The sequence below is a fragment of the Clarias gariepinus genome, chromosome 15 (assembly GCF_024256425.1).
Source record: "Clarias gariepinus isolate MV-2021 ecotype Netherlands chromosome 15, CGAR_prim_01v2, whole genome shotgun sequence".
Taxonomy (NCBI): domain Eukaryota; kingdom Metazoa; phylum Chordata; class Actinopteri; order Siluriformes; family Clariidae; genus Clarias; species Clarias gariepinus.
The window spans coordinates 13,527,906-13,540,475 of record NC_071114.1 but is presented as its reverse complement, the minus strand read 5'-3'; the positions used below and the strand labels follow the sequence as shown (position 1 = coordinate 13,540,475).

General features: G+C 35.4%; 1 protein-coding gene across 2 annotated transcripts; it reads right to left on the bottom strand.

The window, feature by feature from the left end:
• Positions 1-138: 138 nt before the first annotated feature.
• On the bottom strand, positions 139-9,532 carry mbd3b (methyl-CpG binding domain protein 3b). 2 transcript variants are annotated; one of them, XM_053512552.1, is made up of 8 exons: positions 9,400-9,515; positions 6,543-6,602; positions 5,113-5,272; positions 3,200-3,337; positions 2,780-2,870; positions 2,509-2,686; positions 2,157-2,309; positions 139-1,332 (listed from the first exon to the last, which is right to left on the bottom strand). In XM_053512552.1, exons 1-7 carry the CDS (start codon positions 9,417-9,419, stop codon positions 2,162-2,164), a joined length of 795 nt encoding a protein of 264 aa, XP_053368527.1. In that variant the 5' UTR covers positions 9,420-9,515; the 3' UTR covers positions 139-1,332; positions 2,157-2,161. The 2 variants fall into 2 exon arrangements, with proteins under 2 accessions (XP_053368527.1, XP_053368528.1); XM_053512553.1 differs by lacking the exon at positions 6,543-6,602 and having other exon boundaries at positions 9,400-9,532.
• Between the last annotated feature and the right edge of the window lie 3,038 nt (positions 9,533-12,570).

The window sequence follows — 12,570 nt, the reverse complement described above, 5'->3', positions numbered from 1 at the left end:
CATGAAAAGAAGGCATCATAACTTTAATGGCAAGTTAACGGTTAATCTTCACGTGGACACTGAGAGAGATATTTAGGTTTAATTACTGCCTAAATATCCCTCAAGTGGCCTGTGCCAGTATTGGTGCAAAAATGACCATTTAAAAACATATTCAGTTTAATAAAATGCATGTCTGATTTACTAGTAAAATGACAAGTGACACTCATGAAACATACAGAAACACTTTACTCTGTAAAATGCCTGAAGAAATTCAACAGTTTTTGTCCATGTTTAAACCAATGAATTAACATTTTTTCAACAACAACAAAAAAATCCAACATGTTGTTTCAACTTGGCAATGTGCGTTCATTTAGAAAAACAGTAACTGGTTTGTACAGCACTATAATGAATCACCATTCACATTTGAATTCAGATTTGAATCCAGTTCAGTGTGAAAAAAAGTGATCACCAAATGAACTAATATTAGTTATGTGAATGAACACCACAGACGGATGAAACACAAATGAATATCTGTGGCGTGAGATGTTTTGTTCCTCTCTAAACTATTATGCCCAATATTAACATTTATGAACAGTATAAGGTCAAAACACAGATGTAGGCATACAAATGTACAAAAACTTTGTGGCAGTTTATGATACAGCACATGACTTACATAAACTTATTGTTATGTCCATAACCAACACTGAATTTGTATATTGAATAATCAGAGATGATTGAAACATGAATTATAAGAAATCTACGTTTTATATAAGACTGAGTTCGCTGAAGTTCTGAGATTCTCTCGTCTTCAAGTGGCCAATAGTAGGGGATTTCAGTAACTGTGTTTTCATGGTACAAAAATTGTACTTTGGAGAATAAATGTATCAAACATCCAAAATACAACATGCATCTCATGTATTTTCTTCAAGAGTGCTCTATACATGCAACCCTAGCTGCATTCATTTAATCATATCCAGGTATCCAGGTAATCATCACTTTAGAAACAGTTATTCTTAGCTGTATCATAAAATCTTCATCCTCAATTAAACAGGATTACAATTTGCCGCGATTGTCACATCACTCCCCTAGACACAACCCAAAGACATGGAAGTGCCACATGCAACTCTGGAACCTGCAAACGGTTTGTTCTTACATAAAAAACAGAAATAAAATCAAACAATGTCTAAAATCCAAAATAACAGTCCCGGAAAGAAATCCCAACCAGTGGGTTTAGATAGCAGGACTAGAGCATCTTGGTTAAGAAGTTGAGCTGTTAGAGCATGGAGTTCTGGTCCACACAAGACAGTTGAGTTGACAGACTTGAATGCAGGTAGTTTCAAATGTATTTCTGCCCTAAAAAAGGAGATTGAGCAGCAGTTATCAATCAAGATAATACAACAAAATACAGTTTTATGTTAACTTAGAATCTTTCAATAACACAAACAGTTGTCTTCAATGATATGTTATAGAATTATTTATTTTAGGAGGTTTACCAAGGTTCAGTCAAGTGGTATTAACTGGCCTATTTACAGTAATGTGCAAAAGTCTTGAGGTACTCCTCAGTTCTTTGTATTAAATTAAATGGTGTAGACAAACGTTTTACTGTGACATTCTGCAATGACTTAAAAATGAGTTTATGCAACAACATTATTTTTCATCTGCACCTGTTTCTCACTGGTTCATGCCTTAAGTTACATAGTTTTATGCTTGAATGCTTAATAGCTCAGGTACAGGGACTGGACTGAAAATGCAAGTAAAAAAAGGTCCTTCAGTAAGCCTGGAGAACTACAAGACTACATTAAAATATACATTAAAGTCTGGCTCTTTGAGACGAAAATAAGGAGAAAAGGGTGGGGGCGGGGGGACAAGACTTTTGCATAGCACTGTTTATGACTATAATAAATAAAGCAAGTTGGGAGAAATGTTGAGGGCTATAATTTAATTTAACAGTAAATATAGTATAAACTAATTACTCTTAAGCGATGATTGTTTTTTTTTTTGGTTGTTGTCACAGACAACACAGCAACACAAGCATACTATGTTTTTTTTTTTTTACTTTAATTAACTTGTTCACATTGTCTGTCTGCATGTTTTGTTTTTATAGTGGTTCAATTTCCACTGTTCTCGGTTCTTCCAGACTTTTTATCCATCAGAGAAAGCACTGCAAGTGTAATCACCTTTGCTATACATCCTCTTTGTCATCATGGCAGTTTCCCTCATCCTTCAGCGACTCTCCACCGCTGGACGCCTCCTCTACATGAGCCAACATATCAGCCATGAGAGCCTCCTCCAGACGCTTCCTCACGTTGTACACAAGCTCCTCCTGTTTTCTAAACCACCAAGCAAAAAACATACCATATAAACAAGAGCATTAAATAAATTATGCCATTGCCATCAAGGTGATTTCAAATAGAAAAGAAATCATTATTCAAATACTGATATCCGGTTACAGAACGCATATACTAACACTTGATATAAAAGAAAAAAAGCCCCTATATTGGTACAAACTGTTGGCAGTTTGAATCCCACCTGATGTCCTCATCTGTAACAATAAAAGCCTTGCAAAGCGGCTGGGCCGTGTTAAGCCACACTCCTGGGTTCTTCTCCACAGCCGCTGACAGCTGGCCGGTGATGGGAGCAGAGCTGGTGTGAAGAGCGCTAGCAATCGCAGACAGTAAAGTCTTATCCGTGCATCCAGGACCTACTCCTGCAGGAAAGCCACATCACTGTAGTTGTGATGGTTTTGCATCATGTAATAAATGTTTTACATTTAATGTAAAATGTTTTTAGAGTGTCATACCCTGTAGCCCTTTAGGCAAGTCCATGGTTTTTAGCAGCTCCTCAGCAATGTCATAAGCATTAAGACCACTCAGCTTCTTCTCCCAAAACAACTGCAGAATTGAATCAGTCCATTTATAATAAATATTAGATAAGATTAGACACTTACATGACTAACTGAAAGGCAGCTCTGAAAAGACGATCATGATTTAAATGAGTAAAAAAACTTGTAGACTTTTAGAAGTAGAATTCCCTTTTTGCTTATTACAATTTAATCTGTTTATTATGCATGCTATATTTCTTCTGTATATGAGTTTTTTTACTCATTTAAATTATGTTCACAATACTTGTACAACTGGCCACAGAATATATGACATTATGTTATATATTTTATGCTTTCCCAGGAAAAACATATTTAGATTTCAATCCCACAGGTGTGTACCTGTCTTGGCTGGTCTACGGCTTTCTGTGGGTCTGTCTTGACTTTGTTGCTTGGATGGTTGGTGACTTTTGTGACGGGCTGTTTGAAGATTGAGGCTGTCTGCCGCACTGGGAGAGATGTGTTCAGGTCTGGTTTTCCCTACAGAACACACACAATAGGATAAAACTTATTACACAGCTATGAAAGTTTTTTAATAGTTTAACACCAGAGTTGTTGAGAGACACACTGACCTTAAAAAAAGTGTGACATGTGAAATGGTTAGAGAATATTATACATGAACAATAGGATAGACTAATTCATTGCAAAAGGGGGCAAATTAAACAATATATCAGTTGTGCGGTTAGGGACATTTTGGATGTTTATTTCACTTGTCCCCTTAAATGAAAGACTTGCTAAAGGTCAACACAAAGAAACACTAGTCTGACTGTTTATTAGTATCACATGATGATACATTTTTACCTTGAAGGAAGTGCAGACCTCCCAGCCATGAGTCTTATCAATGTGTACAATTACTGTCCAAGGACATCAGTCCTTTGTACAACTCAGGCTCTTGTGTGTACCCTAACAGAGACAGATCCCACTAGACTGAAAAAAAGTCTTTTTTAAACTAAAAACTTCCAAAAGAGAAATCAGCTGCACTAAGAAAAGCATGAACAGTGCTGTAAACAGTCCAGACTGGATTTACAATGCATGGGCTGTTTTATCTTTGATGCCATCTGGAAGTGGGAAAATAAGGAGATTAAGCAAAGATAGATGCATCCAGACCATGTTACACTGAAGAAAGCACCACTATAAACCTGTGCTGCTATACAACAGAGACAATAGAATTTTATGCAATAAAACAAGAAAATATTTTTCTTGAATTTTATAAATTCAGTAATATCCAAAAGTCACATGACTAACTGATACCCTTGTCTGGAGCAAAAAATAGCTGATGAATATATAAATCAGCCCTTTCCGTAAGGGAGCAATAAAATGCAAACAAATAGGGAAGGTATATAACTAATACAACTTCCTTTAGTTTTACTTGAATCAAGCCACAAAATGACTTGTTTGCTTAACTTGGCCCAATGTTACAATTATACCAAAAGAGCAGCCAATCAAAGACTGGAAGAGGGTAAATTCTGTTTAGCTCGGTTATTTTTCAATCTGAAATAACCAATCAGAGTTTACCTTCTTCCAGTATCTGATTGGCTGGTGTTATAGCAAATTTTTAGTTGAGTGAAAACAGGGTTGAGATGCTGAGAGAGCGCAGTGGAAAAGATTTTGAGCCAGCACAAATACCATTTGTGTGCATGTAAACTAACCACAATCCTGTTTTGTATATATTCCAATTTTTGAAGCCACACACTAAGTCATTGTACACAAGAACTATACAAGTAGGCAGGTCTGAGAATGATCTAATCAAAGATGACCCAACCTCCATCCATAGGGCATAATGGCTTGCTGAATGGTTTGATGAGGATGGTCTTAGGAGTCACGTGATTTTAACCCAATTAAACACCTGGAGATGTTGGAGTGAAGTTAGACTGTCATCACCCACTTAGATGAGATAACTGACCATTAAAGATTTTTAATAGCTGGTAGGAAACTAGAGAGCCCAAAGCAAACCCATGACAATGTGACACCTCTCTATAATCACGTGTTATGAACTAAGATGTAATTCTAATACTTGTTTATTTTTAAACTTGTTTATCATCACAGTAATTATTCTTAGTCTTTAAAATAGTAATATACAATTACTAAAATTTTTTATACAATTTTCCTTTGGGATTAATAAAGTACTTTATCTATCTATCTATTTATCTATCTATCTATCTATAACAGATGAGAAAAAGTGAGGTCATATGTAACCATAAAACATGTTCGTGTTTAGCCACAGTTTATATACTCAGAGGTTAATCAGCCCTCACCTTTGTTTGACTGTTAGTGTCGTAGCGGAGTCGCTGTCTGTTTTTGTTCAGTTTACTCATGAGCATCTTCCCTGTGCGGAAATCAAACGAGCTGAAGTCCATGGAGTTGCCAAGGTAACGCACCAGCTGAGGTTTGCTTCGGAACTTCTTACCAGCGGGACTGACAGAAAAACAGGACAAACCATTGGACAAAGCATTGGACAAACCATTTCAATCAACAGTTGGACAATACAAAAAAACTTGTGATTAAGGCTTTGGCATAACAGATGAAAATGCATGGGGTTATTTTTTCAGTCCACTAACAAATGTAATGCGAATCATGGCATGCAGTGATCACAGCCTAGTAAGTTAAGCTTAAGTCACACAATGCACTGATACTGACTTTATGGGTTGATACAAACATCACTTACTGTGCTCATACAACTTGACTTGATTTTTTTTTCTAGGCAGTTGATTATATAGAAATATTGTGAACCTTCACAAAAAAGTCAGCATTAGTCATTTAAATACAAGCTAGTACTATCATGATGTTTATGTTATCTAATTGTATCTCTCTACCTGTGTGGATAAGTGTGTTGTTGTCTATGTTTTAATATGTTCATAGAAACAAAAATTCATTTAACATTTTCTGTATACAGCATATTAATATACCAACCCAATATATTAAAAGTTACTGGTGCATATTTTGACAAGTATATAACATGGGGTCTCCTCTCTAAACAAGATAAATAAACTGTGTGTTTCATACAGGTTTTACTTTATCCATTATAGAAATATGAAAAAAAAAAAAGTTCCAGTTTTTTACAAAAAGTCTGCATTCAGGTAAGCAAGCTAAGACTTTGTAGCTGTCTTTCCATTCAAGCTGTCTATCATGCAAGTATGAGCACTCACATAGTCTTGTTTTTTTTCCATGCAGCTGTCAGAAAACGGGATTCATCTATACTTTTGCCATCTTATATGAAGGCAAGCTCTGTTTGTGAAATGTGTGAGTGTGTGTGTTTGTGTGTGTTGGAGGATGATGGCGATTAAATTTTCCTATCATGTTAAAACTGTCAAATATTTCTTTCTACAAGGAGAACTGAGAATCTAAGATTATCTAAGAATCTTATTTAAAATCTATCTAAGCAAAAATTTTGTCCTTTGGTTACTTAGATTAGGATTTATTTTAGGTATAGCATTAATCAGCATAATTATTAATTACGTCTCTAAAGGGGAGATTATTCCCTGTGCAAAGGTGTGTATGTATGTATGTATGACATTTCACTTCCTTTTTGGTTGGATGCAAACACAGGATGACGTTACATAAATATTGAGTATGACTGATTACATGAAGATGCCTGGTGTTCTCAAGCTTGCGATACGTGCAGAATGAAATGAGGAAATGCTAACACTAATAATAATAATAATAATAATAATAGTTAATAGCCTACCACAAACTAAACAACCGACCCGCCTCTCTCCTGTGTTCTTCCTCTTCTTCCTCACCTCTGCTAAAAAAAGAAACAAGTCGCGTCTATTTAGAGACACGGCCGCATTCTGCTCTTTTACACGGTCCAGAAGAGATAAAAATTGTGTTTTTCCTTTGTGTTTAAGGCATTAAACTGAGACAGGATTAACCTTTGAGTTAAAAGATTAAAAAAAATTTTACTCTCTTTGTGCACAATTTCTTTTTATATTCTCCAGGTCTGGACAAAAATCATGGCAAATGACGATCATTTATCAGATATTTATTTATACATCTCGACAAATCATGTTTAGTCTGTGTACAGTTGTTACCAACTCTTTATATTGTAGCCTAAAAAAAACATGGAGAAACCACATAAACCTTTTACTACCTTTTCACTGTACTTTTTTCCTTATATATATATATATATATATATATATATATATATATATATATATATATTTTTTTTTTTTTTTTTGTATTTTTTTTTTTGCTATATATGTTTATCATGTCTGCATAATTATGTGTAAAATCATTCAGTATTTCCATATATAACTTAAAAATTATATAACATTACAGGAGAATATATGCATGGCTGTAAAAAAAATTATACAAAAAAATTACATATATATATATATATATATATATATATATATATATATATATAGTACAAGACAGACCAGTTTTCAGATGGAAACAAAAAACCTAATGTACGCTCCTGGGATTTGCATAAAAATAGAAAGCAGCGAGTGTGACAAAGTTACCAGAAGAACTCATATTTTCCAGCATGCTCAGCAAAACCTTACAACTATTTTACTTATAGTACTGTGCAAAAGTCTTGGGCAGATACAAAAATATAGTATAATCAATAAATATGTTTTAAAACATTTACATAAAATAAACTTTTGTAAAGAGGAATAAAGAGCAATAAAGAGGAATAAAATAAACAGTCAATATTTGGAGTGAAAACTCCAAAATCAGGAGTTTTAGACACAGATTTGATTCTATTTTTATGCAAATCCCAGGAGCGTCCATTAGGTTTTTTGTTTCCATCTGAAAACTGGTCTGCCTTGTACTATATATATATATATTTTTTTTTACAGCCATGCATATATTCTCCTGTAATGTTATTTATTTATTCATTTTTAAAATATATATGGAAATACTAAATGATTTTGTACATAATTATTACATGATATACATATATAACAAAATATGGTGCATAAGATTTTTGCACAGTACTGTATATACACACACACCTAATCTGCACTTACAGAACTGAAGAACTGTACACTAATAACTAATATAGCCAAGAGCTGTACTCTAATATACTGAAGAAATGTACCGCAATATACTAAAGAACTGCACACTTATATACTGAGGAACTGTACAATTTGGTACTGAAGAACTAAAGAACTGTACAATAATATACTGATGAACTGAAGAACTACGCAGATATAGTAAATAACTGTATACAAACATAATAAAAAACTCCATGAAAATTATTAAAGGACTGTACACCTAAATACTAAATAACTGTACAAAAACAGGGTAAAATAAAAACTGTACACAAAGATATTGTACACAACTGTACACTAAATACTGAAGAACTGTACTCTAATATACTGAAGAACTAAACACCAACATAATAAAGACCTGAACACCAGCACATTAAAGAACTGTACACAAATATACTGAAGAACTGTAAAATAACATACCTAAGAACTGTACCGTAATATACTGAAGAACGGCACACTATAATACTTAAGACCTTTACCGTAATATACTGAAGAACTGCACACTAATATACTTAAGAGCTGTACACTAACATACTGAAGAACTAAAGAACTGTACACAAATATTCTGAAGAACTGAACATCAACATACTAAAGAATTGCACACCAGCATACTAAAGAGTAAAGAGTATGCATACTCTTTAGTGCACTATATTTGTACACAAATATACTGAAAAATGGACCCTAATATACTGAAGAAATGCACCCTAATATACTGAAGAACTGTACCCTAATATACTGAAGAACTGTGCAATGACATACTGAAGAACTGTATAAAAACATAAAGCAGAAATGTACACAAATATACTGTACACCAACACACCAGAGAACTGTACTCAAAACAATAAGGAACTGTACACTAATAAACTAAAGAAAACCCGGTGTTTTCCTACATTTATTGTTAAAGCTGACACTGGATGAAGGGAGGTAATTCAATCCCTACCTAATGTTAAATATCTGCGAGGCTGCAGACAAACACTACGGCTGTTTTCAGCTCGGCCACATTAGCACTGCAGTTCATTGAAAATGGCAGTAAAACGGCGTGTCTTGACGTTTTGACCGGCCCTAAACGTGTTAGGACGCGTGAAATTGTAATTACCCTGCTACCGACATGTCATAAAGCTGTAATGACATGCGGCTAGTTTTTGTTTAGCTAGCAAAAAGGCGAAAAAACGGTTCCACTTAGCCGTAACCTTAACGACTATAAAAATGCTCAGTCCGCTAATCATAACACAAGGCCAACCTGTACGCAGACGAGCTCTTATTTAACATTTTTTGCATTTCGACAAGACCGTGGCTTGTTCCTCATTGCAAACCTCCCCATGTGAAAGGGAAAGCTAGGTTAGCTTTGTTCCCGAGGTGAACAGAAAGCCTGCATTATCTTACATTCTGTGCGCAGGAAAACTGATCTGTTCGGCTGCTCACATGCACAGCGAAAAAAACGCCACCGACCTGCTTTATTCTCACACAAACAACCAAGACGGCGATCCCACTGCAAGAATGAAAATATAGACGTGTTTAAATTTAAGATTTGCATTTGCTACTTACTCGTTTTTCTCCATTTGCATGCTATTTGGGTGTCTCCTGGCTGATCGTTAAATCCCCTCTTCTCCAGTGCACTTGCGCTCCCCTCCCCCTGCAAAGGAGACTCAGGAAAGACATCATGCGCCCTGCAGGGACAATCACTCTCTCTCTCTCTCTCTCTCTCTGGACCTGTGCAAGGACTGGAAATCCCCTCGATTACCCTTTACACCAACACATTTTTTCTACAAGTTTGATTATAGTGAAAATAAGAGTAGTGCAATTAACCTAACCTTTAACAAAGCACATCATAAACTTAGAGGTTGCATTTGGGTTTAGGGGTGAGAGATCTTTCATTCATGATTTGATTCCTTTTTAGTATGGCAAATTTATTTTATTTGCAAAGCAATCTGCTTTTGGTGTATAGTGGCTCAGTTATCATGGCTGCTTTGCAACTCCAGAATTTGGGCTCAATTTCCACTTTAGCGTTTATGTGTACAGAGTTTGCATGTTCTTCCTGTGCTTTGTAGATTGACTCCAAGTACTCTGGTTTGGCTCCAAAGCAATGCCTCTTAGACTCATTAGTGTTTTCAGACTGAATGGTTTTGTATGTGTGTGTGTGTGTGTGTGTGCTTGTACCTCATGCCCTGAGATTTCTGGGATAGGCCCTAAGCCTGTGTTAACCTAAGCAGAATAAGTGGTATAGATAATGCATGGATGTAGATTCATATTTAGAGAAGTACTTAAAAGAACGAAAGTACTTAAATGACATGAGGAGAGAAGAGAGAGAGAGAGAGAGAGAGCAAAATTATTTTATCCTACTGTTCATTTTAATTTATTATAATAAGTTCTTCAACCTAGAAATCTGGGAAACACAAAGTTTCTATATTTACTTATTGTAACTAATCATTATTTGGCCAGATCTAAAATGTATCATCATCATTTTAAAATAATCGATTTTTTTTCCTCATCTTATAATACATCAGGGTCTAAGAGGGCCTGGAGCCTTTCCCAGGAGATTTAGGGCACGAGGTAGGGTACACCCTGGCCGGGGTGCCAATCCATTGCAGGGAGTAAACACATACACACACTATGGGTAATTTGGGAATGGCAATTAGCCTAATCTGCATGTCTTTAAACTACGGGAGGAACCTGGAGTACCTGGAGGAAACCCAGCAATCATGGGTATAACATAAAAACTCCATGTACGCAGACCTGAGGCAGGAATCTAAGCCGAATCGTGGAGGTGCACGGCGACAGTTCTAACCACTATCCCACTGTGCCACCAGTAATAATAATAATAATAATAATAATGCATTTGTATTCACATAAATTATTATCCAACTGCAACAAATGTCCTAGGATATGGCACTGTTGTTCAGTGGCTACAGGTTACCATGTGATTGGACACTAATCACAAGTGTGAAAAACACTTTAAAAACACTACTGTGGCCACAATTGATGTATAACTGTACTTTATATTTTCTCATACATTAATATAAATAACTGTACTTAGTTTTTAATGTCACTGATTAAATAGTATTTAAATATTCCGAAAACCATGTTGTAATATTAGCCAGTCTGTGAAAAAGCGTTAAATAGTGTAGCTGCATCAGTGCGTAAAAAATTTGCACAAGTTGTTTACCAGGATCTAAGAACTATTCTATGTAAGACCGGATGAAACAGATCTGGGTGTTTAAGAAGATGCAATAAAAGTGAAAAAAACAACAACAAAAATCAGCTGCCGAATAAAATTTTGTTTAATAATTGGTTTATTTGATCACTTTTTTTAAAGAAGTAAACCCATTAAAACATCAATTCAGGGTCTGTGGCACAGGTAAATTCTTTGGTGTCATATATTGCTTAGGGGATATTCAATGGTTATTCATGAATCATATGACATTACATCTCATAGAAAATGTACAGTATGTAAAAGTAATTATCTTGTATCTTTTACTTCACTATCTTATCCTCTTATGCCACCTTTACCTAAAAAACTATTAAATACATACTGCTTTATGCAACTATTATGTATATTGTACAGATCAATTTTAATCAGTTTTGAAATTGTTTGTGGGATACGTCATTCTGATTAAGACACTGATGACTAAAATAGATCAAAGGCACAGTGCATGCAGCTCAGTAGGCCACACCAGCTGGAGCATTTTAAAGGTCTTGGCAGAAATGTAACAGCAAATTAATGGCCAAGAATTGCACAAAATTATAACCTCTGCTGCTAAAAATGTTTCCCCAACCTGCGTTGGGATTGGAGATATTTCAGTATCTGAAATAGCAATAGGCAGATTGTCTGTGATTATATGACATTACACAGTTCTGGCTGAATAATCTGATAGGATAAGAGGCATTGCACAAGTGGTGATAATAGATGGTAACAGCACTGGGACATTTAACTTTATGTATCAGTTGCATCACAGGTGTTCTATCAATCGTTAATTACACTAACTGTCGGTCACAAGCAAGCTTTACTCAAAACAGGGGAGAGCAGCTACCTGCCAAAACTCAGATTCAAAACCACAAAGTCAAACTAATTCAAACCACATTCAAATATCACAATGTGATGATATTTGGCACCCCACTCTCTTTTGTGTAAATTTGCTTCAATGTGAACTTTTACTAATATCACATTGTGTGTCATATGCCACAATTATTGGCACCTGTAATGTTAATAATTCCTTTTACCAAATCATCAGCATTTAATCTCCTCTTATAACATTTCACAAGATTGGTTAAATACAGAATATAGGTTTGCACAATCTTACCCCACAGGCTTTCAACTGGGTTAAGGTCTGGGAACTGAGATGGCCATGAGAGGAGCTTGATTTTGTCGCTGCTGAACCATTTTTGTATAAATTTCACCACACGTTTTTGGTCATTATCCTGCTAAAAGACCCGATGATGACCCATCTTCTGCTGCCTGACAGAGGCCATCAAGTTTTTATTTAAAATGTCCTGGTATTTCTAAGAGTTCATGATGGAGTGCCCCCTAACAAGGTTCCCTTGGCATGAGGTGCTTTTCCACACACGCATCTTTTGTTTTAGACCCGCTTAGTGTGTTTGTTTCCAAAAAGCTCTATCTTAGTCTCGCCAAATCACAGCACACAGTCCCAGTACTGCTTAGCAAACTTCAGACATTTATGTTTGTGATTGTAGGTAAGAAAGAGCTTTTTCTTTGCATCC

Coding starts and splice junctions, on each gene's coding strand:
- mbd3b (XM_053512552.1), bottom strand. CDS start 9,419: ATGCAAATGGAGAAAAACGA. Junction 6,603..9,399: donor ATGCAAATGGAGAAAAACGA/GTAAGTAGCAAA, acceptor TTCTTTTTTTAG/CAGAGGTGAGGAAGAAGAGG. Junction 2,687..2,779: donor CTTGCCTAAAGGGCTACAGG/GTATGACACTCT, acceptor GCTTTCCTGCAG/GAGTAGGTCCTGGATGCACG.